The 26,856-nt window shown below is 53.6% G+C and overlaps 3 protein-coding genes across 5 annotated transcripts in view; 2 read left to right on the top strand and 1 right to left on the bottom strand.

The window, feature by feature from the left end:
* Positions 1-512, top strand: part of Chid1 (chitinase domain containing 1) — a 38,353-nt gene extending 37,841 nt beyond the window's left edge. Inside the window, exons 12-13 of the mRNA XM_038337292.2 lie at positions 91-133; positions 335-512. Coding sequence (XP_038193220.1) covers positions 91-133; positions 335-433 — 142 coding nt within the window. The 3' untranslated portion in view covers positions 434-512. The remainder of the gene's footprint in view (positions 1-90; positions 134-334) is intronic.
* Positions 513-3,165: 2,653 nt separating this feature from the next.
* Positions 3,166-23,174, bottom strand: Tspan4 (tetraspanin 4). Of its 3 annotated transcripts, none has more exons than XM_038337311.1 (8): positions 22,937-23,174; positions 13,809-13,888; positions 6,647-6,838; positions 5,476-5,550; positions 4,715-4,816; positions 4,484-4,615; positions 4,326-4,409; positions 3,166-3,697 (listed from the first exon to the last, which is right to left on the bottom strand). In XM_038337311.1, the coding sequence occupies exons 2-8, from the start codon at positions 13,869-13,871 to the stop codon at positions 3,629-3,631; spliced, it is 717 nt and encodes a 238-aa protein (XP_038193239.1). In that variant the 5' UTR covers positions 13,872-13,888; positions 22,937-23,174; the 3' UTR covers positions 3,166-3,628. The 3 variants fall into 3 exon arrangements, with proteins under 3 accessions (XP_038193239.1, XP_038193245.1, XP_038193231.1); XM_038337317.1 differs by lacking the exon at positions 22,937-23,174 and adding an exon at positions 21,943-22,050; XM_038337303.1 differs by lacking the exon at positions 22,937-23,174 and having other exon boundaries at positions 13,809-14,159.
* Positions 21,952-25,352, top strand: Polr2l (RNA polymerase II, I and III subunit L). The gene is made up of 3 exons (XM_038337330.2): positions 21,952-22,743; positions 22,882-23,405; positions 25,084-25,352. Exons 2-3 carry the CDS (start codon positions 23,311-23,313, stop codon positions 25,190-25,192), a joined length of 204 nt encoding a protein of 67 aa, XP_038193258.1. The 5' UTR covers positions 21,952-22,743; positions 22,882-23,310; the 3' UTR covers positions 25,193-25,352.
* The last annotated feature ends 1,504 nt before the right edge of the window (positions 25,353-26,856 follow it).

Below are 26,856 nucleotides of genomic sequence, written 5' to 3'. Positions count from 1 at the left end.
CAGGACTGGTGACCCTAACCCTGGTGGTAGGAGACTGTAGCCCTCTGGTTTAGCCAGAAGGCAGGGTATATGGTCCTATTTCTCCTGCAGGAATCGCGGCGGCAGGCATGTTGTCTTCTACCCAACTCTGAAGGTATGTGCCATGTGCTTTGGCTGTCAACCATAATGCTGTGGTGGGGGGTGACAGTTTTGGCCAGATGACATTAATGGTACCAGTACTTGCCATCTGCTTTGGAGGTCTGTCCTGTGGTCTTGTTGAGGATGATTCTGGGTACATTGTGGGGCTAGTGAGAAAGTGGGTGGAGCAGGTGCCTACACCTCTGTCTCCCCACAGTCTCTGCAGGTGCGGCTGGAGCTAGCCAGGGAGCTGGGCGTCGGGGTCTCCATCTGGGAGCTGGGCCAAGGCCTGGATTACTTCTATGACCTGCTGTAGGCTGGACAGCAACACCCAAGAGACTACGGACTTTTCTAAGCCATGGAGTGACTGGTGAAATACAGGCCTCTTCTCTGTTTCCCGTGAGCCATCTGTCCTCAGCAGGGCCCACGTGAGTGAGTGATTCTTGGCCTGGGCTAAGAATTGGGGCTCCTCCTACTCGCTACTCATCGCTGCTTCCTGTGGGCCAGCTGAAAACAGTTCCCATCCCCGGGGACAGTCTGGCTCAGGACTCAGGCCTCCTGAGTGCTTTGCAAGGCCTGTGTTGGATGTGGGTTTAGAAGATGCAAACAATCAGACTCTTCTAGTCCTGGCAAAAACAGCCATTCCTAACACACCCTAAAGCCTGAAAAGGGCGGTGCAGAGGGCCCTGCCCTCACACTACAGTCACCTGCCTGCCACAGACAGGTATGTGTCCCCACTGAGCTTGGTGTGACCAGCTTGTGGGGCCATATTGGAAACTGGCCCATAACCCATAATCCACCAGATGGCACAGGGAAAGGGCATGCCTAGGGGTCAGCAGTAGGACTTGTGGGCTGAATGGGACCAGAGGGGTCTGTCTACTCTAGTGAACTGAGCCAATGCTGGGGAAATGTCTAAGAATCCTGAGGCACCAACAGGTGAAGAGTAGCTGACCCTTATCACCTCACCCCTTTATCCCTTTATTCCAAGTTCCTTTGTCCATCACTTGTGTCTGTGCCCCCTCCCATCCCTGCTGGGTATGATCTTCAGGTACTGATCCCTGGTCCTACAGGCCCTTGGGGGAAGCCTTCTAATCCACTAGCCAAGGCCCAAGTCATGGAGGCCAGAAACGCTGACCAGAACTCTGCCCTGTGAATTTCTGATATGTAGCTCGGGATCCTGAGGGTTAGGAATGAAGAAGACACTAAGGCAACAGGTCTAGGCCTAACTCATAAGAAATATGACCAGCCCTGTGCCTCTTGGTGTTGTTTTGGAGTGGGTAAAATCCTACCTGGCCATCAGTTGGGCTACCTACTGTATCCTGCCAGAGTAGGAGTGGTCAGGTCAGGTCAGGTCAGGTCAGTGTAGCCAGGACTGAGAACCTGGGGTGCTGGATCAGGGGATCATAAGGCGGACAGACTCTGCCAGCTGATGCTTACAGAGGCCTTGGGGGCTGCCCTAACCCCCCTGGCTCTGAGAAAGAAACCTAGCCAGACCAGGACAAGGTCAGTGTGAGGGGACAGAGGCATCTTGGCCTCCCATTCTATAAGAAGTGGTCATCAGTGTGCTCATGTGCTATGTTGTGTTACAGGTGTGGTAGGAGTTGGGACTGGCTGGCCCGTGCCTGGCTGGCCCGTGCCTGGCTGGCCCTGGGTCTCTCCAGCCTTGACTCAGGGTTTAGTAGATGGGAATATCTGAATATAAGGAGTGAGTGACAGCCGGGCATGGTGGCACACACCTTTAATCCCAGTAGTCTGGAAGCAGATGCAGGCGGATCTCTGTGAGTTTGAGGCCACCCTAGTCTACAAAAACAAAGTGAGTGGCATGGAGCTTACCTGGTAGCTGGCAGACACTGGAGAAGTAACAACAGCAGGCTGGGGCATAGCCTGCTGTGAGCAGATGGAGTGACCAAGGTGGTATAGGGACAAGGCAGTAGAGGTCAGAGTGCCACAGGCAAGGGTCCTGATTGGAATGGGGTGACGATATCAAATGACGGGAGTAGATAGAAACTTAGGTGAGTTCTCTAGGGCTACAGAAAAGTGGGCAGCCCAGTTCATGTCTCGATTTCTTTTTCCTCATTGGTGCTGAAGATTGACCCCAGAGCCATTCGGGGCAACCCCACTAAGCAGTGAACTTCAGGTTCTGGGTTTGGGTCAGCAAAGTTGGGGTGTACAGAGGTGTTGTTCAAGAACTGACCGACTGGTGGATAGAAATTCAGTCAGTAAGGGGCAAAGCACTGTGGGCTGTTAGTGGCTATGGTGGTCTGGTGACCATGAGCCATCTCTGAGAGCTGCTTAGCTTGGGGATGGGAAGGGCATCCTGGGACCTGAGTGAAGCTCAAGAGGGCCAAGGCTTTGAGCAGAGTCAGCACACCATGTATTCTGAATGCAGCTTTCTCTGTTTAGCAACCTTTAAGTAAAAGAGCCTTTTGCTAATTTAGCAGCTTGTCTGGAGCAGCTGACTCCATAGTAATTCTCAGATTCTTCAGGTCCTATGGCTTCCACTAGAGAGAGGACAGTGGGAAGCAAGGATTCAGCCCAGAGCCAGAGAATGGGAAGGGTAGCAGCAACTCCACAGATATCTGGTCAGATTCTCTCCAGTGCATGTCACTCTCAGGTGTGGGAGTCACAAGGATGACCCTAATGAGAACTGTGTCGCAGAGTAGGTCTCTCAGACAGCAGGATGTAGGGACTGGGAGTCAGGTGCCTTTCCTAGGACGAGCTCACCTAAACACCAAGGGTACTAGCCCTATAGCCAGAGGCCCTCACCTAAGGTTCTTCTTTATCCCCTGGTTAAGAAGACACAACTTTGATGCTTTAACTCTGGCCAGTAGCAAGGGCTCGTCTCCTAGAGTTGCTGTTTGCAGTCTATCTGCACAATCCAAGGGCAGAGCTCCTAGGACATAGATACAATAGTGTCTGTGACATCCCAGGAGAGACAGGAATGGACAGAGGCCATCTCTTCCCCCAACCTGCAATGGGTCAGCAGTGCTCCCGACTCTGCTGACCCTTGGCTAATGAAAGAACTTCCTCAGTTGGAGGCTGTGGATGTACAATTTTTGTGTGTCCAGCTAGACACAGGGGCTGCTCATACTTTATTAAGATGCACCTGGTCCCGCGCCACCATCATGGAATGTGAATCAATGGAACCTGGCCCTGCCTGGAGCACCAGGACCATCGTGGGCCTTGAGCAGACTGGGCCTGCCCCCAACCTGGCATCCATGCGAGGCTGGGGACCCTATCCTGTGCGAATACTGGAAGATATGTGGGTATAAAAAATGTCAGAGTTCCCTGGGCTCTTAGCCCTGGGTGCCAGGCTTGGCACCAACCCTATAATCTGGTGACTCTGCAGCCACCCAAGCAGAGGCCCCTTGGGTGCAGGGGTAGATCCTGGGTGCTTTGGCCTCAAGCTCTTCCCCCTGCATTCAGCAGAGCACCGAGTCCTGCATGGGAAGCGGGTTTGGACATCTCCCCACAGGCGGGGTCCTTTGGCAGAGAGCGGAGGCTGTGAGACCTATGCGCAGTAGGTGTCCGCCTTTACCACCTGGCAGTACATGGTCATGGCGAAGGTGAGGCCCAGAATCTGTGGAGACAAGAGGTCACAGGCCTTTGCGCATAGGCAGAAGGGCCTGGGCTTCCGGGGTAGCCTGGTATCACCCCCTCCCGCAGCTCATCCCCGGGGAAAGTTGTGTTTTGCACTTTAGGTCACACTCCTCTCCAACCTGGCCTGAGCCAGGCCATCTGCCTTACTGTGCCCCTTGTTCCAGCTGGAGCCAACTGGTATCTGTTTGCCAGATGAATTATGGCTGCCCTGTAAGTCGGTCCCACTTAGCCTGGAGCGTCCCACTGCCAACTCTCAGCACTTCCATGGATAGCTGTGAACCCAGGAGGAGAGCAGGGCCTGGAAGCAGTAGGGTCTCAAGTGCCACCCTCATTCTGCATTGGGAAGTCCTGTCACTACCAACCAGTATGGCTGCCTGGCTGTGTTGACCCACTAGGTGACCATAGACTCTGCACAGTCAGGGAGCACTGGGCAGCACTTAGTCCTTGAGAAACTAAAGGTCACCTCCCCTAGTGAACTTGCTCTGAGGCACCAGCTTCTTACAGTATGCACTGTTACCTCCCTGCCCAGGTCACAGGCTCCTGAGGGCAAACCCTCTGCCATTGTGCTCCCTGGTCAAGATTCCCAGGCCCTGCCCTGCCCTGCTCACCTGCACCAGCGCCGTGCACAGTCCAAAGATGCCCACAGCTAGCAGGTTCTCCTGGAGCCAGGCCTTCACTGTCTCATAACAGGGCTGCAGGAGAGCCAGGATCAGCTGGGGAAACACCACCTCTGCAGCCACCCAAAAGAGGAGGGAAAAGCCCTTACCGATTTCCACCAGGTACCAGGTGCATGTAACCCACAACTGTCACTGAACTCCAGACAGCAGGAGTCAGGCACACGAGTGGCGTTGTATACCTCAAACCAATCAGTGTAATTGGAGACTCCACAGCAACGGAACTAGGAGCAGGAGGAAGCAAAGGACTGGTGGAGAGGCAGCCACAACACCCACCCCTGCTAGCCTGTCCCGCCATACCAAGAAGGCTGCCCAAGCCTCACATCAGTCTGGATGATGCTCCAGGCGTTGGTGAGGCCCACGTTGCCCTGTGTGCCATACAGATGCAGGCCCTTCTTCAGGTCTTGCTGGGCATAACTGTCGATCTGTTAACAGGCCACCAGTGAATACCCTCCACTTCAGTCCAAGACAGACACCATCCCTCAGCAATACCACATGCCCCTCCCACTTGAACCTCTTACCTGTTTCCTGGGACTACCCACTACCCTACCACCCGATCACACCCAGGTTCGTGTCCTCCCAGAACTGCAAGAATCCTGGTGCAGGCCTTTGTCCTCTCATCTCTGTAGGTTTCCTCTTGTTGGCTAGGGGAGGACTACTGTCTACTTGCTCTACCGCTGACGGGATGGGCATCATTCCTAGATCTCCAGTAAAGGAACTAGGGCACTGAAGAAGGCAGCTCCCAGCCTGTACATGGAGCTTCCTGTAGTCCTTTACAGAAAGTCAGGGACACAGGAGCTTGGAACATAGCGCTAGCTATAACTCAAGATCCCAGATTTTCAGTAAACCCATCCAACTGTGTGACCAGACAGATAGGTAAGGGAAACAACACATGGCACACAGTAAGTTGCAGTTGCAGGTTGGGGTGGCTGGGACAGTGTACACTTAGCAGCCTGCACTTACTAGAGGAATTAAGAGTGCTGTTGTGCCACCCATACAACCAGAGCCACAGACAGATCCCTGGGTACTGTGTCTACACTGACTCTCCCAGCACCCCGTGTGCTGTCCATTCACAGCAACATACCTTGTCACTGTAGGCAAAGAAGAGCACAGCAATGGTGGCTTCCAGGAGGAACACCAGCAGCAGCAGCACAAAGAACTGTAGAGAGGATGTCCTTAGTCACATCCTGCTCCTGGAGAGCCCCATGCATGATCTAAACATCCCCATGTGGGTATATGTCCCTATTTCCTGGCCTGACACCTCTGTCTGGGTCTCCCTCTACACGCTCCTCTTCCCAGGATATGTTAGGCAAGTACTCTACTGTTGAGCTCCATTCCCAGTGGTGGCACACGTCTTTAATCCCAGCACTCGAGAGGCAGAAGCAGGTGGATCTCCGTGAGTTCAAGCCCAGCCTGGTCTACAGGAGCTAGTTCCAGGACAGCTAGGGCTGTAACACAGAGAAACCCTGTCTCGAAAAACCAAAAAATAAAAATAAAAGAGATCCCAAGCATCGCCTATTAGTGGCCTGTAAACATTCTGCAGTACCCCCTTTAGGGGCGGAAGAGGGAATAGATTGCCTCTACAAGAGACTGAGGCCCTGAGCAAAACCCACAGGTAGAGGAAAGGAACCATTTAAAGCCTCTTGATATGGAGCTTCAGTCCACTGCCCTGCCGCTTGAGGCCTGTCAGGAACATTAATTTATAAGAGCCTCCAGGAGCCCTTTCCTAATTACCTGTGATTAACTTTGTAAACTGTGGAGGAGGAAATAGCTTCCTTGCCATAAATATATTGCCAAGGCCAAATGGTGCTGTGAGATTTCCACAGAGGTTAGGGCCAGGGGCAAGTTGGGGCCACAAGGATGAGTCTCAGTCCGGTAAAGGCCACATGTGGGCACACCTAAGTTCTTGGATCTGTGCCTTGTCCCTCCAAGCTGTGGTACACTTTTATGTATGTGTGGTGCTAGGACTCAAACCTAGAACCTCATGCATATCATGCAAGCATTCTTCTAGACTAGTGCCCTCCCCCTTTAAACTTTATTTAAGACAGGGTCTTACTCTGGACCTCAGACTAGCCTGGACCTCATGATTGCCCAGCCTCAGCCCCCAACCCCAGCTATAATGTATTCTCTTGAGCGACCCCTCCAGCCCCAGCTGGCCTGGAAGACCCCACAGAGCCCCCTGGTGCTGGACAGGCCCCAGAAGTGAAGCTGATGGCACCGAGAGCCAGCCACAAAGAGGGGCCCAACACACTCACAGTGAGCAGTAGGCACTTGTTCTCCTTGAGGGCCCCAATGCAGCCCACGAAGCCGATGGCCATGACGAAGGTACCAGTGACGATGAGTAGATTGGCAGCCGACAAGGATGGGAATGAGGATGATAGGGTGGCAAAGTTTCCCTGTGTGGCAGCCAACCAGATGCCAACGCCTAGGACACCACAGCCACCCAGCTAGGACCGCGGCAATGCAGAGAGAGAGAGAGAGAGAGAGAGAGAGAGAAAGGGTGAGGTGACTGGCAGGGCTCCTGACCCCAGGGCAGGGCTCCATTGTCAACATTGTCAGCTCAGGACAACATTGTCAGCCTGGGAACCACTAGAAACATCTTAATTCCTGTGGCAGGGTACCATGCCTCAAGTCCCTTCCGTTCCCTTCCCTTCCCCGCAATGACAGTGACCTGTGACAGAGTACACCTCCTCACACAACCCCAGTGAGACTGTGCCTTCAGATTCCCTGCAGGATGCATCCACCAACCCAATGCCTACCCGGAAGGGACTGAATCTCCTTGGGCCCTCTGATCCTGCAACCTTCCTTCCCTACACCCTATAGAGGCCATGGCAGTTGAGCAACCCACCCAGCCATGTGGCCCCCTTGCCCTGGGCTACTCATAACCCTGAGCAGGGAAAGCCCTGGCTCGGCACACTTCACCAGAGCACCTGCTGCTGCCCAGTCCTCCACCCCCTCCGAGCCTCCCGGGGCTTCATCACTCTTTTTCAGTTTTATTTTGGCACAGGATTTCTCTGTGCAATCCCAACTGTCCTGGAACTCAGAGATCCACATGCTTCTGCCTCCCAAGTGCTGGGATTAAAGGTGCATTCCACCCACCGGACTCTCATCATTCATTTTTATAAAAATCCAAATAAGAGAAAGCAGGAAAGAAAGGCATATGGTAGCTGACTCTACAGAGGGCTGGCTCATCATGGCATGATGACAGGGACATCTAGTCTGTCTCGGTATGGGGCTGCCATGGTGGTAGGGGAGCTACAGCTCCACCTCACCTGAGGCCTTGGACTCTGTATCATTTGGAGAGGAGAGAAGATGTATTCCTGGAGGCTAGGGATGGACCACCAGCTGACGGGCTCTGGGAAAAGGCCTCACAACCCAACAAAGAACTGGACAGGGCATGGCACAGGAGCCCATGATGTGGGCTCTGACCCAAGGTTCTCAGTTCCAGGTAGCTCCTGGAGACACTGCTATGGAGTCAGCAGGAAGCAAAGGGGCCTGGGAAAGCTGGCCATATGGGAAGCTCTGCATCCAGGAGAAGGATCAGGAAACCTGCCTGGTGGGGGAAGAGGGTGTACATATGCCTTGGGTGACTTCTTAAGAGATACATGCTCACAGCCACAAGGAAGCTCTGGCAAGCCAGTCTACAGAGATGCCCCCTTTATGGTTGGGACCTCTGCAGGACTGCCAGTGGTTGAGAGGTGGTGTTGTCTACGGTGTTGATCAAGTAAAGCAGCTGGATGGGCCAGGCTTCCCCAATTCAACATGTGAGAAGTGTCCCTAATGGAGATCTTGCCATGTTATGGTCACTGCAGGCACAATATCATTCCACAAACACACAAAGCTGCTAGATCTGGAAGGCTTCTCCAGGGCCATAGCAAACAAGGTCTCTCCTGTCTCCATGGCTTTATCCCATGACCTTCAGAAGGTCCCAAGCATCACGAGGTCTTCCAGGACCCAGTAGTGTGTCTTACGGGTTATGGAGGGACCTCCAGGGCCCCACACTGCTAAGCAGAAGTTAATACCCTACCTGCTGCCTTGGACTGGATCAGAATTACCAAGGCTATGAAGTTGTAAGAGCAGGACAGCCCTCGGTCACTCTACATTGTACCTGCCCTAGAAGAGCTACAAGTCAAAAGTAGCAAGAGGCCTCAAGAGACACCAATCCATAGGGCTGACCTCAAGCATAACACTGCCCCCGAGGAGCCATGACCCCTCATGAGTCACATCTGGGAGGGCCACATCGAGGCTGAGCACTCATGACGGCAGGTCCTTGAGCAGAGGGGAGGGGAGATGCTGGTAAAACACAAGTGTCATTAAGACCCAAGCTGTCTGCACCATCCGCCTCTGCCTTCCAAAGACAGCAGACGGCGTGTGTCAGCAGGAAAGTGAGCTGTTGGAGTGGCCCTGCCCCAGGGGACCGAGAAGGGCATAGGAAGGACACCGCTGTGCAAAGCAACTGGCACCACTGGGGGTGGGCGAGATGCCCCATTCCAGGAGGCCAGGAGGGGGCAATCTCCAAGAGTGGAATGGCAAGAACCCCGAACCCCACACCCAGAAGAGAACCATTCTCCTTCACTGACACGGTGCGACATGGTCCCCTCCACCCAGAGACAGCAGGAAAAATATCCATTAACTACTACATAGCCTGTCACCCTCGCTGAGAAAAAGACAAACACCAGCCCAGATGCTCCTCACTGCCACCCAGAGGTGTCACATGCATTGTCACACATGAGCAGCACACGCAGAGCCACCACCATTTCATGGGGCCACCCCTTTCACAGCCGGAGCCAATGCCACATGCATGGGTGCACTAATGAAAACGTGCATGTGCTAAGAGTACTGACCTGTAGTTTAAAAATGCTTTAGTGCACGCAGATTTTAAAACATTTTGGCAGGAAAATTACAGCTTCAAAGATCAAAAGAAAAAGGGCCTGTGAGACTCTCAGAAGATAAGAAAAGCAGGACTTAGGGCTGAGCCCTGGGGCTCTGGAGCAAGGTCTCTGCTGAATCAAAACTGGGGATGGAGCTAAAACCCCTACCCCAAATCTATAATGCCCCCCCCCCAGCTTCCTGTGCCCCACTTCTAAGGCAGACGACCTCCTATTGCTGGCTCACTCCTCTGCAGCTGTACCTCCAGGCTATAGAGGAGCCCTGGTGGGAGGCAAAGCCCACCCCCCACAACAATCTAGGGAAGCTAGGGTCCTGAAGGGATAGTAGCTGGGAACATCACCCAGGGGCAGGACCTCCTGCCACCACGGTCCTGCATCCTAACCTCCTGGCTCATCGTCATGCAGCGTGCCTGGCCCCAAGTACAACATATCTCAGCCACCTGCTAGGCACTCTGCTATGATGCCTGTGGCAGTCCGAGAGGTGTAGTGAGCTGGTACCACCCAAACCTGTGCACAGCAGTTACCTGTGCCTCCAGCACCTTGGACCAGCTTCAGGCTGAGTGCCACATGGCACTGGGTGCCCACCAAATGTGCCTGTCCAGATCCAGAGAGGTGAGTGCTAACAAGTCTCTGCCCACCACCCCTCCAGCCATACAACTCAATGTGGCAGATGGCCGGGCAGCTAGCCATATCTTTGGTGGAGGTGGAAGGGCCGGGCCCCCTGTATAAACCAAGGCTATGTCCAAAAGCCCCTCTCCTGCAGTCTGGCAGGAACCTTCCCCATCTTGGCTAGGACGAGTGAGTTGGCTAGGAGTCAGTGGGGTGAGTTTGTGCACTTAAAATTGAAGGCACGCCTAGGGATGTACCTGAGTTAGTAGTTTTTGCCAAGTGTGCGCTGGGTTAGACACCCAGTACCACATAAACCATGTGTATGTAGTAGCGCACACCAGTATTCCTGGCACTTTAAAGGTAGAAGCAGCAAGGTCAGGAGTTCCGTGTAATCATAAGTAAGGAAAGATTGGGCTAAGTGAGACTGTCTCAAAATACTTTAAAAACATAACTTTGTTTCTTCCAACTCAGGACATTGCTGGAGCCACCAACATCCCAAAGAACAGACTAGTCTGTGACTTTCTGTATGGGCAGTTCCCTGCCACCCCCATCACAAATATAGGCCGTTACAGGAAGCAGAGAGGTCCTCCAGTCCCTGGTCCCAGTCCTGACCCCCTCACCAGCCAGACTAAAAGTGTCAGCGGCCAACAACAGGACCACTGTCCATCAGATGCCACCTCAGCTCGTCATGGCAACAGACGACCAAGGGCCTAGCAAGGCATGTGCCCTGCAACTTGCTGCCAGATCCCTGTGCCTGGCAGGACCTTCCCTGGGGACTGCATAAGGCAGGTACTGAGGCTGAAATGGTGATAGCTCAGGCAGAGCAGGGCCACGGTAGGGCTCCAGTACCCTCCCTTAAAGAGAGGAAAGTGGAGATTGACTCCTATGCCTCCTCCAGCTCAGGTCATTACAGGCCACCTGGGTGGGAGCCGAAGGACCCTGATCCACACACCTTTGGGTCACTTTGCATGATCAAGATGGAGAATCTGAAATGCCAAGAATACAGGATTTTCGCCAGGCGGTGGTGGCGCACGCCTTTAATCCCAGCACTTGGGAGGCAGAGGCAGGCGGATCTCTGTGAGTTCGAGGCCAGCCTGGTCCACAAAGCGAGTTCCAAGACAGCTAGGGCTGTTACACAGAGAAACCCTGTCTCAAAAAAGCAAACAAACAAATACAGGATCTTCTCGGGTCACAGAGTGTCTGGGTAACAGGCATGACTCTAACCTCCATCTTGTCCGCCCAAATAGACACTGACCATACCATGCAGGGGACAGCTGTACCTTGTGCTAGACTAAGGACTGGGGAGGGTCACCTGCCTGGAAGCACTACAGGAAGGGCCTCCGACTGGTCAGCGCATTATGGGAGGAACCAACCGCAGCCAAGGCCTGGCCAGCAGCGACTCTGGCACCTAGATACAGAAGAGCCATGGAAACGCTCTGGCCTTGCTGAGGAGCTCAGCCCCATTCAGACTAGCCCTTACACCACAGTAGCTGCCCAGGAAGGTGGATGGGTCCCTGCGCCCAGGGCAGGGGAGGGGAGGGCAAAGGAGAAAGGAGACAGGAAGAACCAGGCTTCACTGACTCCCTTCAATCCCAGGGGACCTCAACTTCCATTACAGGAAGAGCTTTGCTGGCAGAGGCCCAGCTAACAGTGCAGCCTCAGAGGCTTGAGATGGGGGTCCCAGGGGCTGCTCAGCCCCCACTCCCTTACCGCCAGTGACCAGCACCCAACACCACCTACCCACTCAACTGTTCAAGGGCCGTGTACTCAGCCCACTTCCCTGAGGCACCCCCAACCCTAACCAGCTAGTCCTTACCCTGTGCGCACCTCAAAAGCAGGTTAGCCAAGTAGAGTTGAGCATCACTGCCCAGCGAGAGCCTATCTGCTGAAGGAGGGAATGGGCGTCTCAGGTCCCCACACAGGTTTAGGGGTCAGTGCCGCTCTGACTCTGGTTGCCTGGTTAACTCTAATGGAGAAACTGAGGCAGGACACACAGCAGAGGCTGGGTTCCTGTCTGCTGGTCATACATTTTAGGTGGCAAGTGGGAGTCAAAGCCTGTCTTGCAAGAGTCATCAGGAGCTCAGATAGGGAGTGTCCTGGCCCTCCCACCCACAGCCTGTCACCAGCAGGAGGGGGATTGAGTTCACAGATACCAGGGACAATGTGGACTGACATCATACTGACCAGGCCAGATGGACGGACTCTCACACTTGCTAGCCCAGATGGACTCTGCCAAGCCCAGCACAGGTACATCCAGGCAAAGCCATGCTGTTCATAGCATCTTCAGTGGCTGCCTCTAACCCCTCACTGGAGGGGAAGCAAGCTGGAGGGAAAAGCCATGATGGTGTTGAGACATGCATGCCTGTCTGCAAGGCTGAAGGTACATGTGGGGAAGAGGACGGAACTGGGTTTCTCAGCACAGGAATTGTGCCGGGAAGGGTTCTGATTGTTCCTTTCGCTGGTGTAGAGGATATTATCCACTGGTCAGTAGAATGTGCCTGCTCAGTAGCAACCTCCCCAAACCCAGCCCCACACTCCTGCTTCCTAACCCTCCTGCCACCTCCACTGCCTACTGCCATCATAGTGAGTGACTACAGCTGTCAGGTCTAGTCACAGTGCTACACCCATCCACTTGTCACGTTGTCATTTGCAGTTCTCGAGCCTTGTCCACCTGTCATACTGTTGCCTATAGTCACCCCCTCCCCATTGTCACAGTCTCAGAGACACCCTGGTGCCCACTGAGGTCCCTCAAACAGAAGCATTGCCCTTACACAGGCTGCTTACAGCTTCAGCCCACACCTACTGCTCATACCCACCTGCTACGTGAGCACTCCCAGACCTGGCCCATCCCTTGGGAGCCTCTGGCAGAGACCTCTTGGTGGGGGTGGGGGAAGATGGGATAGGTGGGGCAGCAGCCTCCCTGGGCTATTGCCCAGAGGCAGCCCAGAGTCCCAGCAAATCCCAGCTCTATAAGAAAAGGGAGGTCAGGAAGGTGGACCTAGGTTTCTGCACATATGACTTGAATTGGACTGCATGCAAATGAACAGCAAGTGGGGATCCCAGTGATGCCCCTTACCCTCCCACTCCCACACTCCCTCGCTCCCAACCACACCCCTCAACCTCAGTCACACCCACTCTCAGAAAGTTGGCTCAGGAACCAAGGTAGAGAGTATGGAATGACCTTGGGTACCATTCTCCAAGCTTCCTAGCTAGTAAATGAAGCACCAGGCTATGCTCAGGTAATAAAGGGTCACCTCTAATCAAATCCAGCATCCTCTGCTCAGGCTCCAGGCTCCGCCAAGCCCCAACACCAGGTGGTAATCAGATGTGACACTTACTGTGGAGTAAGGGGTGAGGGTGTGCAAACTGTCCTCTATCCAGACTGGAGGGGGCCATCTCCTGCTCTACCATAATGCAAGCCCCAACTGAACGTTACCCAGTGTCTGAGCAACCTCAACATACCCCAGCAAAAGTTGGAGTCTCTGCTGAGGTGGCAGGGAGCCAGATGTCACCCATGTCCGTGAAGAGTCCGTGGCCAGTGTCTGTGATACATTCCTAGGCCCTAATCAGTCGGGCAGTACACATACCCTTGATCTTCTGGATCCAGGGGGACCAGCTGGGGACCAGGACCTGGTGGGTCAATCTCCCAGAGGGGCAGTGTGTGAAAGGGGCGAGGGAAGGACGTAGGCTAAAGAGAAAAGACCAGGAAGAGACTGAGGAAGGCACCCATGGCTCAGTGGCTCAGAAACGGTGATCAGTTCTATGCCTGGAGGCCAGGAGAGGCAAGGCTGGGTACCAACCGGTCCTGTAAGCACGTGCGCACACACCCTGTCTCCACAGCAGAGGAAAAGAGAGGAGAGGGCTTCTGGCAGCCACTGGTATAACAGCGAACCCCGGTCCTTCAGACCCCCACACTCACCCAGAAGAGTAGGTTGAAGGCGAACATGAGGTACTTGACGCCCTGGAGGCAGCCGCGCGCCATGCTGCAGCGCTTCAGCTCTAGAAGGAAGATGAAGGAGAGGTCTAGGTAGAAGACCACATACTTGTTGCCCTTGGGAGTCGTATAGCGCGCCTGGGCCGCCTTAGGGCCGGGGTTCGTGTGCAGGCCGAAGAAGCCGCCGCCCGCATCCCCGGCGTCCCCGGCGGCGCCCGCGCGCCCGTACAAGCTGCTGCAGCGCCGAAAGGGGCCGCCGCGCGCGAAGCCCGGCTCCTTGCTCTCCGGAGAAGGGCTGCGCCGGTATGTGGACTCATCAGTGCTGGAGCGGCGCATCGCACTGGGGAGGCTGGGCCCCCGCCGCCAGGCTCACTGGCTGCGGCCGTTGTCAGCGATCCGCGCCCGCTGCCCCCGGACACCCCATCCGCACCACACCGGCGGGCTCCCACCCCTCCCGGGTCCGCGGCAGCAGCGGGCGCGCAGCTCGGCTCCCACCCCTCGGCCAGACACCTGCGGGCCGGCCCGCTGCGCCCCGAGCGCGCCCGGCCAATCCAGCACGGCCCCGCCCCTCGAGGACCCCGCCCCACCGGCCAATCGCAGCGACCCCGAGCTCCCGCCTCCTTGTCACCCTCCCGGGGTCTCCGAGGAAGATGCAGCTGAAGGACAGGGGGAGTGTTTGAGGAGGCAGGGCCGGGATGAGATCGTAGCAGTTCTCGGCCCCGAACCTACACCCCAGACCACCCCCAACAGGCACCCCAACTGCCCATTCTGCAGCAGTTCTCCAACCATAAGAAGGATGTGCAAAGCCCCGAGCAAATGAAGAGGTGACCCAATTCTTGTTGGTGGCATTTGGGCGGCTCTAGCTTTCAAGCGCCTTAGGGAGCTCGTGGTGCCTGGGAGGGTGCGGTGTCCATGAGATTTCCTAACTTAAAAAGAGAATTCAAGAACCAAAGTAGCAGAGGAGAGACGCCAAAGAACCCCAGGCGGCCCCCTGCTGGCCCAGAGTGCTCACTGAATCAGCTAAGCCTCTGGTCCAGCCCATCCTCCTAGGGGCAGTGGGAGCAAAGCCAGATTCCATTGGAGCCATGTGCCATTCTGAGAGTCCCACTGGTGCCGTTCTATAACTGCATAACCAGGGGCCTGGAGTTTCACTCTGACCAGCTCAGGGAGAATCAGCCTATGACGAATTAACACCATCCCAGGCAGACAAGCACATGGTAACTGGCACCAATGCCCCTTGCAAGTATGCCCAGATACACACTAGCCCATCAAAGATGGAGAGATAATGGCCCCTTGCTGGGTCCCATCCTCCAATCTCTGAGCTCCAACCCAATCAAAAGATGCAGATCATAAGAGCCCCCTAGTGTGGGCCAGGTACTAAACATGGGGCCAAGGTTTCCCATCTCATCTGCAGCCCAGAGGACATGAGGGAAGGCAAAACAAGGAAACCTTTTCGTTGAAGGTCTCTGAGTGAGGAGGCAGAAGAGGGAGCGGGAAGAATGAGGAAAAGAGAAAAACAAAGGATGTCCATAGGCAGCTCTTAAAGGGGCTGCGTCTTAGTGGAAACCCCAGGTGCCTAAATGAGGTCTGCAGCTCCCAGCCCAGCACCTAGGCTCACTGCACCAGCCTACTGCTGCCCCCAAGAGGTCACAATGGAGAACTGCGACCCCGGCCCGCAAGGCTGCATGTTCAGGGTCCCAGTTCTTGGGATTTGAGTCTATGGGAGCCCCCAGAGTGCCAGATGCGTGCCTGGAAGTGCCTACTCAACCTGGGGTTTACCTCAGCCCTCTACCTTTCAATTCCTCTTAAGTTTTCTTTGATGTCTGAACCCCGGGAAAGGGACAGAGCTGGGTGGGACCACATCCACAGACCACCAGAGACCACACACAGCCTGCAGGCTCTGCCTAGAGAGCAGGAGGCTGCTGGTGACTCCTAAAAACCCTTGTGCCCTGTGGCTCCTGGCCCTCTTCCCTTGGCTTCTTGATTCAGTCAGATATACACCAGTCGGGGCTGGGGGGTGCCTATATAATGGTATATTGTGCATGTAGGAGGCCATGCACACACACGCATACACACACACACACACACACACACAAGTATCTAGACACCAGTGGAGAGTGGTGGAGCCACAGGGCCCAGGAAAGATCCAAAAATGACCAGAAAAAGCTATACCCTCACCTCTGACCAACCATCACCCATCCTGACATCACCCAAATGGGATTAGCGACCAGACCACTCCTCTGGAGGAGAGCCTGAAGCCCTGGATCAGAAACACAGCTGAGCTCCCAGCAGTCTATAAATAAGCTGACTGTCTGTCTACTTGGTCATCTTTATCCCCTGGATCTGGGGCTGGCGTTGCAATTCCCCATGGTACAACATGGGAGCATCAGCTAGGGCCGTGAGGAGAGCAGGAGGCAGAATTGCAGCCTGAGGGATATATGCAAGAGAATCCAGGTGCGTCATCCTGGACCCCAATTCTCTTCCCCCAGGGGTAGCTGTGCTGTTAGTTGTTTTTTTTTTTTTTTTTTTTTTTTTTTTTTTTTTTTTTTTTTTTTTTTTTTTTTTTTTTTTTTGTCAACTTGACACAAGCTAAAGTTACCTGAGAAGAGGGAACCTCCACTGAGAAAATGCCTCCATCAGATTGGGCTTTAAACTGGGTATGGTGGCTCATGCCTTTAATCCCAACACTCAGGAAGCAGAGGCAGGGGGATCTTGGTAAATTCAAGGCCAATCTGGTCTACGCAGCAAGCTCCAGGACAGCTAGGGACACAGAGAGACCTTACTTATTTCAAAACTAAAAAAACTGGGTGGTGGCGGCACACGCCTTTAATCCCAACACTTGGGAGGCAGAGGCTGGCGAATCTCTTGAGTTCGCGGCCAGCCTGGTCTACAAGAGCTAGTTCCAGACAAAGACCTCTAAAGAACGGTACTCAACTTCGGGTGGCGGTGGCGCACGCCTTTAATCCCAGCACTCGGGAGGCAGAGGCAGGCGGATCTCTGTGAGTTCGAGGCCAGCCTGGTCTACAAGAGCTAGTTCCAGGACAGGCTCTAGAAACTACAGGGAAACCCTGTCTCGAAAAACCAAAAAAAAAAAAAAAAAAACAGGATAGCCAAAACAATCCTGTACAATAAAAGAAATTCTGGAGGCATCACAATCCGTGACTTCAAACTCTACTACAAAGCTACTGTACTGAAAACAGCCTGGTATTGGCATAAGAACAGACAGGAGGACCAATGGAACCGAATAGAAAATCCGGGTATCAATCCACACATCTTCGAACACCTGATCTTTGATAAAGAAGCAAAAAATATCAAATGGAAAAAAGAAAGCACATTTAACAAGTGGTGCTGGCATAACTGGATATCAACATGTAGAAGAATGAAAATAGACCCGTATCTATCACCATGCACGAAACTCAAGTCCAAATGCATCGAAGACCTCAACATAAAGCCAGCCACACTGAACCTTATAGAAGAAAAAGTGGGAAGTACACTTAAACGCATTGGCACAGGGAACCACTTCCTAAATATAACCCCAGCAGCACAGACACTGAAAGAAACAATTAATAAATGGGACCTCCTGAAACTGAAAAGCTTCTGTAAAGCAAAGGACACGGTCAACAAGACAAAACGACAGCCTACAGAATGGGAAAAGATCTTCACTAACCCCATATCAGACAGAAGTCTGATCTCCAAAATATACAAAGAACTCAAGGAATTGGACACCAAAAGATCACATACTCCAATAAGAAAAAAAATGGAGTACAGACCTAAACAGAGAACTCTTAGCAGAGGAATCTAAAATGGCTGAAAGACACTTAAGGAAATGTTCAACATCCTTAGTCATCAGAGAAATGCAAATCAAAACAACTCTGAGATTCCATCTTACACCTGAAAGAATGGCCAAGATTAAAAACACTAATGACAACTCATGCTGGAGAGGTGGTGGGGTAAAGGAAACACTTCTGCACTGCTGGTGGGACTGCAAGCTGGTACAACCCCTTTGGATGTCAGTGTGGTGATTTCTCAGAAAATTAGGAAATAACCTACCTCAAGACCCAGTAATACCACTTTTGAGTATATATCCAAAGGATGCTCAATTGTGCCACAAGGACATGTACTCAACTATGTTCATAGCAGCTTTGTTTATCATAGCCAGAACCTGGAAACAACCTAAATGCCCCTCGACCAAAGAATGGATAAGAGAAATATGGTACGGCCAGGTGGTGGTGGCGCACACCTTTAATCCCAGCACTCGGGAGGCAGAGGCAGGTGGATCTCTCTGTGAGTTCGAGACCAGCCTGGTCTACAAGAGCTAGACCCAGGGAAGGCTCCGAAGCTACAGAGAAACCCTCTCTCTATATATTTATATGAGAGATTTACACAATGGTACATTTACACAATGGAGTACTACACAGCAGAAAAAAATAACAGCTTGAATTTTGCAGGAAAATGGATGGAACTAGAAAACATTTTTTTTTTTTTTTTTTTTTTTTTTTTTTTTTTTTGGTTTTTCGAGACAGGGTTTCTCTGTGGCTTTGGAGCCTGTCCTGGAACTAGCTCTTGTAGACCAGGCTGGTCTCGAACTCACAGAGATCCGCCTGCCTCTGCCTCCCGAGTGCTGGGATTAAAGGCGTGCGCCACCACCGCCCGGCTTAGAAAACATTATTTTGAGTGAGATAACCCAGACACAGAAAGACAATTTATCACATGTACTCACTCATAGGTGGTTTTTAAACTTAAAACAAAGAAAGCCAGCCTACAAACCACAATCCCAGAGAACTTAGACAACAATGAGGACACTAAGAGAGACTTACATAGATCTATCTAATCTACACGGGAAGTAGAAAGTAGAAAAAGATAAGATCTCCAGAGTAAATTGGGAGCATGGGGACCTTGGGGGAGGATTGAAGCGGGGAGGGGAGAGGCAGGGAGGGGAGCAGAGAAAAATGTAGAGCTCAATAAATATCAATTTAAAAAAAGAGCTAGTTCCAGGACAGCCAGTGCTGTTAGTTAAACAGGGAAACCCTGTCTCGAACAAAACAAAACAAACACTAGCTCTTAATTGAGAACCTAGGTTCGATTCCAAACACCCTCACAGCAGCTTACAATCCTCTACAACTCCAATTCCAGGGGATCTGATACCCTCTTCTGGCCCCTGTGGGCACCAGGCACTCACGTGGTGTACGGGTATACATGCAGACACACACCTATATACATAAAATCTTCTGTAGGGCATTTTCTTGATTAATAATGAATGTGAAAGGCCCCAGTCCCCTTGTGGGTGGTGTTACCCTAAGCAGATGGTTCTGGGGTGTATAAGAAAGCAAACTGTGAGTTTGAGGCCAGCCTGGTCTACAGAGCAAGTTCTGGGGCTATTACACAGAGAAACTCCGTCTCAAAAAAAACAAAACAACAAAAACAAACAAAGAAAACAACAAGCTAAGTGAGCCATGAAGAGCAAGTCAATAACCATCATTCCTCCTTGGTCTCTCTCTCCCAGCACTCGGGAGGCAGAGGCAGGTGGATCTCTGTGAGTTTGAGGCTAGTCTGGTCTACAGAGTGAGTTCCAGAACAACGAGGGCTACATAGAGTAACGCTGTCTCGAGAAATCAAAAAAGAAGAAAGTAACTAACACAGCCAAAACTGGAACGGGATAAGAAGGGCTCCCCTAGAGGTGCCAAAAGTTCTTGGGACAAAGGAGAGCCATTTTGGTTTTTGCACTGAGCTCAGCATTTGCACGCTGTCCTCTGAACCATGTGCCATTCTCCTGTTTAGAAGGTTCTGTCTATAAAACCCACATGAGCAGGGTTCATGAAGTCTAGCAGACTTCAGGACAGTCACATGAGGTCCATTTCTGCTGCCAAGTACAAAATTCCCAGGGCATGGTGTGCAGTCTGATCAATAACAACAAAGGGCCAAAGCAAGGCCACCCCATCTGAACCAGGAGGGGGTGCCTTCCTCAACACTCTGGCCTAATGCCCAACCACCCTGATCTGGACATAGGGGCCACCTGCCAGCAAGGCTCCCAGCTAAGGTCCCTCTCAGTCATGAGCAGGTACAGATGGGAAACCTGGGGGGTAGGCCAAGGAAACCACGGACTCCCACATAACCAGACCAGGTTCCCACTCAGAAAGAGACCTGCCCAAATTCTAGACAAAGTTTGACCATTGTCGCCTGGGGCCAGTAGTTGTCAGCAAGCAAAGCAAACCACCTTTGACCTCTCAGGAGGTTAGCGGCATGAAATGACTCAGAAGCTTGTTTGGACCCCTGAGTAAGCAACCACTCCAAGCCCAGCTAGCTCAGGAAGGAGAGCAGAGCGCCCCCCCCCCACCCCCACTCCCACCCCCACTCCCTTCCCTGCCCTAGGCTGAGAGGCTCTACAGCTTCTTTGAGGAGGCAGGGAGAGTTGTGCCAATCCAAACAGGCTGTGGTGTCTGCCTTCCTGCTGTGGCTTCAGCCCCTGCAGGGCCTCCGTGCCTGCCCTAGACCCCCACCCTGGGCAGGAGCACCACGAATTCCTGGTCCAGTAGGCTGACAACTCCCACCATGATGCAAGGACTGAGGGCCACACACAGCCTAACAAGAGCTCCCAGACACCTCGAGCCTCCCACCTCTTCAGGGACAGAGCCAGGGCTGGGGGGTGCAGGTCTCTCTGGTGCAGCCAGCAAAAGGGTCCAGTCTTCCTCCCTGGGCTCTCTGGCCACCACAAAAAGCACCGTTCCTGAACTTTCTGCCTTCCCCCCTCAGATATTTCTGTTAGAGCTCCTGTGGCAGTGGAAATAGAAGGGACCTAATTGAGACCCGGGGGATGCTTACGGTGCGACAAAGCATACCTGCCCCCAAATGCTGGGAACCACCAAGCATTGAGATGGCTCAGGTGTGGGTCCCATGTACCCCAGCCTCGACAGCCCAAAAGAATCTTAGGTTACTCACTTCAGTTTCGAGCCACAGGCTCCAAGAGCTATTTAGACAGCACGTGCAGGACACATTTAGTGTGTGTGCCGCAGCTATGGCCTGGGAGTGAGGTATAAGAGGATGTGTGTTCACCATGGGTGACAGAGAAGAGCAAGCCAGAGGGCATACGGCTGGAGTTCCTGGGGAGAAGTCCCTTCCACCCACTTCCCCTAGTTCATGGTCACCCTTAAGTGGAGGAACTGAGACCTTCCCTGTGTGTGCTTCTGGTCCCACCAGAACTTCACAAATGGAGAAACTGAGGTTGTGATCTAGGTCCGGGCAATAAGGCAGCTGAAAGCCAGCTCTGTGCTCCAGACCACACAGTATGGCACCCTCTTTTGGCTGGCTGTTTGCAGGGCAACACCCAGGGTGGGAGGGGCTGGGCAGCCAAAACTTCAATCATGGGTTTCCTCCTTGTCCCCTGCCCTGAAGTGACCCCTCCTCTGGCAGGAACTGTGGCAGATGGGTTAGAAACTGCTTGTGAGCGAGACATCTAGCTCGATGCGCCCTCTCCCGCTACAGAAGAAGGCACCTATTCTCACGCAGCTACTGCCAGTCCAAAGACCAGTCAGTCGGTTTGTATTGGCGAACACTAGCCCAGCTGGCAGGTACAAGTGACCCCCATCTGTCTCCCAGCACAGTATCAGATGGGAACTCCACAACGCTCAGGAAAAGGTAGCGGTAGAAGCTGAGCCTGGGATCCTGGCCAGGGCTCTGGAGAGACGTGACCCACAGCATCCCCCCACTCCTTACTGTCCCCCCCACACCCCTCAGGGGTAATAAGCAAAGGCTGGGCAGATAAAGCAACAGCCTGGAGTTCTCTAGCCTGGGTAATTTCTGGGAATCCAGGGAGCTGGAACGGGAACTAGGGAAGGAGAGGATGCCACCACCCACAACAGGCACTGGAAGCTAGTGGGCTTTACACACACACACACACACACACACACACACACACACACACACACACACACACACACACACACGAGGAATTCTAGGAATGTCAGCTTGGCACAGGCTTCCCTCTCCAACTCTCCCTAAGTAAACAAGTCTTCCAGGGGCAGGACCGAACTGGGCCCCTCCTTCAAGAAGTCTTTGGCCTCCACCCCATCCTTAGGGTCCACCCTACAGACCATCTCTTACCCCACTCCCCTGCCACCCTCACCTCTGGCCGCGGGCAGTCTTCAGTCCTGATCCTGAGCCTGATCCCCGTGACTCACAGGCCCCCACTGCCCCTCTGGCCAGGGCAGGATGTTGGGGGAGGGGACTGGACCGGACCGGGAAGTCGCCTAGCTCGTGGCTCTGCACGTGGCTTCATGGGGGATGTCAAACGTTGCTAGAGGGACTGTCTAGGGTGACAGTGGAGGCATAGCCACCAAGTTGGGCAGTGGCTCTGACCAGCCACACTCAAGACCCAGGAGACCCTTCTTGACCTCCCCTGCAACGAAGGGGAGTACAGCTTTTGTTCCCTCAGGAGACTAGAGGCGTCTCTCTAACCAGACCCCAAACTTCCCAAGCTCTACGGACCTTTCCAGCTTCTCACTACATGCCGCCTCGTCCTCCCAAGGGCAGCCCCCGGCACAACAAGAAGGCGCTGCGGTCAGGGTGATACAGTCCCCAAGACACCAGCAGTCGTCCATTCCCTTAAGTCCTTACTTAGGTCAACTCCAGGTGAGGCAGACCTGTGGCCCCTAGCGGTCCCGCGGGCAATCTCCGCGTCCGAGCCAAGTTTCCCGGGAGAAAGATGTTAGAAAGCCTGCTCATAGGGTGCCTCCTACACGACGCCTTCCCGGACCACCACCCTGATCCTCTCCGCGGGAAAAGCCTTTTCTATTCCCTTCTCAGAGAAGAAGTGGACTGCTGAGCGCGGGAGGACGCCGTCGGGACCCGGGGCACCGTACGGCCGACGGTTCTGCAGCGGCAGAAGAGAGGGGACGCCCCAAACTCCACGGCTCGGACTCCTCGGGTAAGGCTGGCACCTCGGGTAAGGGCTCCAGACCGAGACCCCTCAGAGTCCGGGCCAGGAGGCGGGAAGACCGCCTTGAACGCACTCTCGGCAGTCCGCGTCCTGGCCGCGCCACCACCACTTGTTGCCATCTCTTAGCTCAAGTCTGGATGCTATCCAGCCGACGGGACCCCAGCCCGCGGACCCGCCGTACCTGCGCGCGCCGCCGCTCAGCGAAGCAGCTGTCTGTCAAGCAGACACGAGAAACGCGAACCGCCGGCGCCGCGAACCTTTCGGCCTCGCTCGGACACCGTAGCTCCGGGACGTACCACCACGGCGGGAGGGGGCTCCCGGGATGCTGCCACGGGCACGCAGGCTCTAGGAGTCCCGGGTGGGCGCGGGCAGAGAACACCGCCGCTGCAGGGTGATCGCGGGAGCGGGGCGGGGCCCTGGCAGGATTCAAGGAGATGCGAGGCGGGGCTCAGGATCGCGCGGGGCGGAGCTCGGGCGCAATGGGCCCCGCACTATAGACGCGCCTGGGCGGGCCTTGAAATACCGCTGCCGGCAGCCTGCGCGCCAGACGCCGCCATGATCATCCCGGTGCGCTGCTTCACCTGCGGGAAGATCGTCGGCAACAAATGGGAAGCCTATCTGGGTCTGCTGCAGGCCGAGTACACCGAGGGGTGAGGCGGCGGGCCTGCGGGGGAGGAGGCGGGAAGGTAGGGGTGAGAGTTCTGCGGCGGATCCGCAGATAAGGCTGAGATATCCTGGGCCAGGGATAGATGAAACTTTGGGGTAGAGAATTGACTGGAATCCAGTCTGCAGAAGCAAGCCAGGGGTCGGGTGAGGAGGGCCTGCGGCAGCGAGAGTAGAGAACTCTGCGTTGGGAATTTCAAACCCTTGTTATCCTCCAGCCCAGTCCTGTGATGTATTCCCGGAAGAATGAGTCTCCCTTTAGTTTGTTTTCCAGGCAGGAACTCACTGTGTTGCCCTGGCTGGCCTGGAACTCTGTATGTAAATCAGGCTGGTCTTGAACTCCCAGAGATCCTCCTGTCTCCTGGGATTGAAGGCGTGTGCTACCACGCCCAGCCTCTCTGAAGTTGGGAAGGTGGATTCAAACTGCTGTCCTGGGAACTTCTGAGCATCCTTCCCATGGGTGACAGGCACCTCTTTATCCACAACAGAGCACTCAGGCCTCTTCCCTGTCCACCTACTCCCTGACCTGTGTCTGCTTTCAGGCCTCCTTCTACGTACTTAGAACCCCATGGACCCTTTAAAATGCAGGACAAAGCCAGGCCGTGGTGGCGCACGCCTTTAATCCCAGCACCCAGGAGGCAGAGGCAAGCAGATCTCTGAGTTCGAGGTCAGCCTGGTCTACAGAGTGAATTCTGGGACAGTCAGGGCTGTTAACACAGAGGAACCTTGTCTCAAAAAACCAAAATAATAATAATAATAATAATAATATATTTTTTAAATGCAAGACAAACTCTGATATTCCAGCCTTGTGGGCATCTGCTCGTGCTGTCCCTTCCCCCTGCAGTCACTACCATGACTGTTCCCATAGTAGTTGACCTCCATGGCAATACCAAGGGGTTCCCTCTCACAGGCTATAAGTCAGTAGGGCTGAATGGTCAGCTACAATGAGCAGTGTGGGTGAGTAGCTGAGACCCTCTTTACCTGGGCAGGAACTTCTCAAGCTGACTGGGTTCCAGAGAAATTAAACCTAGCTGGTTTGCAAACTCTCCTGGATTTGGGGGTACAAGCCAAGGAGGGAGACAACAGCCAGTTCACATTGTTCGCTCAGCGTCCACTCGTGGGGCCTGGAATTCAGCTCCATGACGAGGGGGTATTGGCCTCCTAAGATACCCCAAATAATTTTAGAAGCCCATAAAGCTACCTCAACCCCGGATAAAAGAGCCAGAAGCAGAAGTAGGGGGCTAGAGAGATGGATCCGCTGTTAAGAGCACTAACTGTTTTCCTAGAGGGCCCAGATTCAATTCATAGAATCCTCGTGGTGGCTCAATGTCTATAACTCGTTTGGGCTTCGGCAGGCACCAGGCATACATGTACAAAACACCCATGACACATAAGGGTATAGGACACTGAAGATTGGCCTGTGGGCATGTAAATGGGATAGGTGTAACCTGGGGAATCAAAGGGACTCGCCAGCATCCGGGTGCTTATTTCAGAAATGTCTAGGTCATCTCCCTGTGGTCTGCTGTCAGGGTTTGGTCCCCATTTATGTAGATGTGTCTGGTAACCCCTGTCCACAGTAGTGCACAGAGGCAAGTTGGAGGTGGGGGCCGCAGACCTATGCGAGCTGTAGGGACCGCATCCAGCCTCACTCCTCTCTCCTTACAGGGATGCCCTGGACGCTCTGGGCCTGAAGCGCTACTGCTGCCGCCGCATGCTGCTAGCACACGTGGACCTGATTGAAAAACTGCTAAACTACGCTCCGCTGGAGAAATGACTGCCAGAGCTCACCCTCCTCCTCTCCTGGCCCTGGGCAGTCTGTCATGCTGAATTCAAACTGAGGTGCCTGGCCGTGGCCCTGTGGCTAGGTCCCCTCACCCTCGAAGGAAGGGGTCAATAAAGATCTTTGCAGACCCACCAGCAGGTCTGTCTAACTTGTAAGACTGTCAACATCATGTCTGTGCTGTCTTTGAGGTTGCCTGGCCTGGCTCCAGTCTTTCCCCCGGGACTGGTCTCTTTCCCCTCACCTGACTTGGGAGTGTCCAGTCTTGTGGGGAATCCCTTGCTTGTTTCTCTGGTCCCAGACCACTACCAGGTGGTCAAAACAAAGACTAGACCTTGACCTTTTGATCCACTAGGTGGCTCTAGGGCCTCTCCTTTTCCTTCCAGTGTTCAGGGTGGGCAGGGAGGTGTGGCCACACCATCCACAAGGCAGGGCCCATGCTGGGATGATATGCCTTTGGAATGGTGAGTGCTTAGAGGCCTGCCCATATGTTCTACCACTGTGCTATAGGGATTCTTTTTATTTGGTGTTTTGTCTGTTTGTGTGTCTTTGTACCACTTGTGTACCCACAGAGGCCTAAAGTTACAGATGGTATGAGCTGCTCTGTATTCTTTTTTCTTTTTGGTATTTAAGACAAGGTTTCTGTGTGTAGCCCTGACTGTCCTGGAACTCAGTTTGTAGACCAGGCTGCCTCTGCCTCCTCAGTGTTGGGATTAAAGGCATGTGCCACTAATCATACTGCCAAACCCAGATATTCTAGAAGAGTAGCCAGTACTGTTAATCTCAGCCATTTCCAACAAGGCCACAGATTTATGTCCTGTCTTCTAGAATCCAAAGAACCAAGTTGCCTGGATCTAAAAGAACATTAGCTGTGAGCCCATCTGCTACTCATGTCTGAGGATCTTGTTCCCAAAATCTTCCCAGACCCAGCAGCTAGGCGTGTCTTGCCCTTTAACCCAATCCCCACAGGAGTGGAAAAGTACCCAGCCCTAAGAAACCTCCCAAAGGCTGTCCATTTAAGGCTCTGGCTCCTAGGTAGGTGCATTAAATGTGCCAGGGTTCTTTTTAGCACATTGATCCCTCTGAAACTTTGTTGTTTTGGGTTTTGTTTGAAGTAGAGTCTCACTATGTAGCCTTGGCTGGTCTGAAACTGACATCACCTCTCTTTTTTTTTTTTTTTTTTTGTTTTTGTTTTTGTTTTTTTTTTTTTCGAGACAGGGTTTCTCTGCAGCTTTAGAGCCTGTCCTGGAGCTAGCTCTTGTAGACCAGGCTGGTCTCGAACTCACAGAGATCCGCCTGCCTCTGCCTCCCGAGTGCTGGGATTAAAGGCATGCGCCACCACTGCCCGGCACAGCAACTCTCTTGAGCACTGGGATTAGGTGGGTGGGGCATATACACACATACACACTAGTTTTTAAAGAGGAGAAAACTTTGCCTTGGGCTGGACTCCAGAGGGCTGCTAGGACCCTGCTCCTCCAGCTGGCACAGAACAGCATAGGAATCGACTCTATTCTCTAATTCATATACTCTCATTCCCGTGCCGTTATGTATGGGCAATCCTTTACCTGGCTCTCAATCCAGGCCACGGTGAGCTGGCGTCTCCAGCTAGCAGAGGTCAGCCTAACCGCCCCTGCCACTGGGCTTCCCCATCCTTGCCT

The sequence above is a fragment of the Arvicola amphibius genome, chromosome 1, assembly GCF_903992535.2.
Source record: "Arvicola amphibius chromosome 1, mArvAmp1.2, whole genome shotgun sequence".
Classification (NCBI taxonomy): domain Eukaryota; kingdom Metazoa; phylum Chordata; class Mammalia; order Rodentia; family Cricetidae; genus Arvicola; species Arvicola amphibius.
This window is presented reverse-complemented; position numbering and strand designations above follow the sequence as displayed.

Excerpts from the sequence above, each read along its gene's own strand:
- Tspan4 (XM_038337303.1), bottom strand. The coding sequence starts at position 14,159 with ATGCGCCGCTCCAGCACTGATGAGTCCACATACCGGCGCAGCCCTTCT. Across the intron at positions 6,839-13,808 it reads CCTTCAACCTACTCTTCTGG|CTGGGTGGCTGTGGTGTCCT; the intron begins GTGAGTGTGGGG and ends CCGCGGTCCTAG. Across the intron at positions 4,616-4,714 it reads GGAGCATCATCCAGACTGAT|TTCCGTTGCTGTGGAGTCTC; the intron begins GTGAGGCTTGGG and ends TCCTGCTCCTAG.
- Polr2l (XM_038337330.2), top strand. The coding sequence starts at position 23,311 with ATGATCATCCCGGTGCGCTGCTTCACCTGCGGGAAGATCGTCGGCAAC. Across the intron at positions 23,406-25,083 it reads CAGGCCGAGTACACCGAGGG|GGATGCCCTGGACGCTCTGG; the intron begins GTGAGGCGGCGG and ends CTCTCCTTACAG.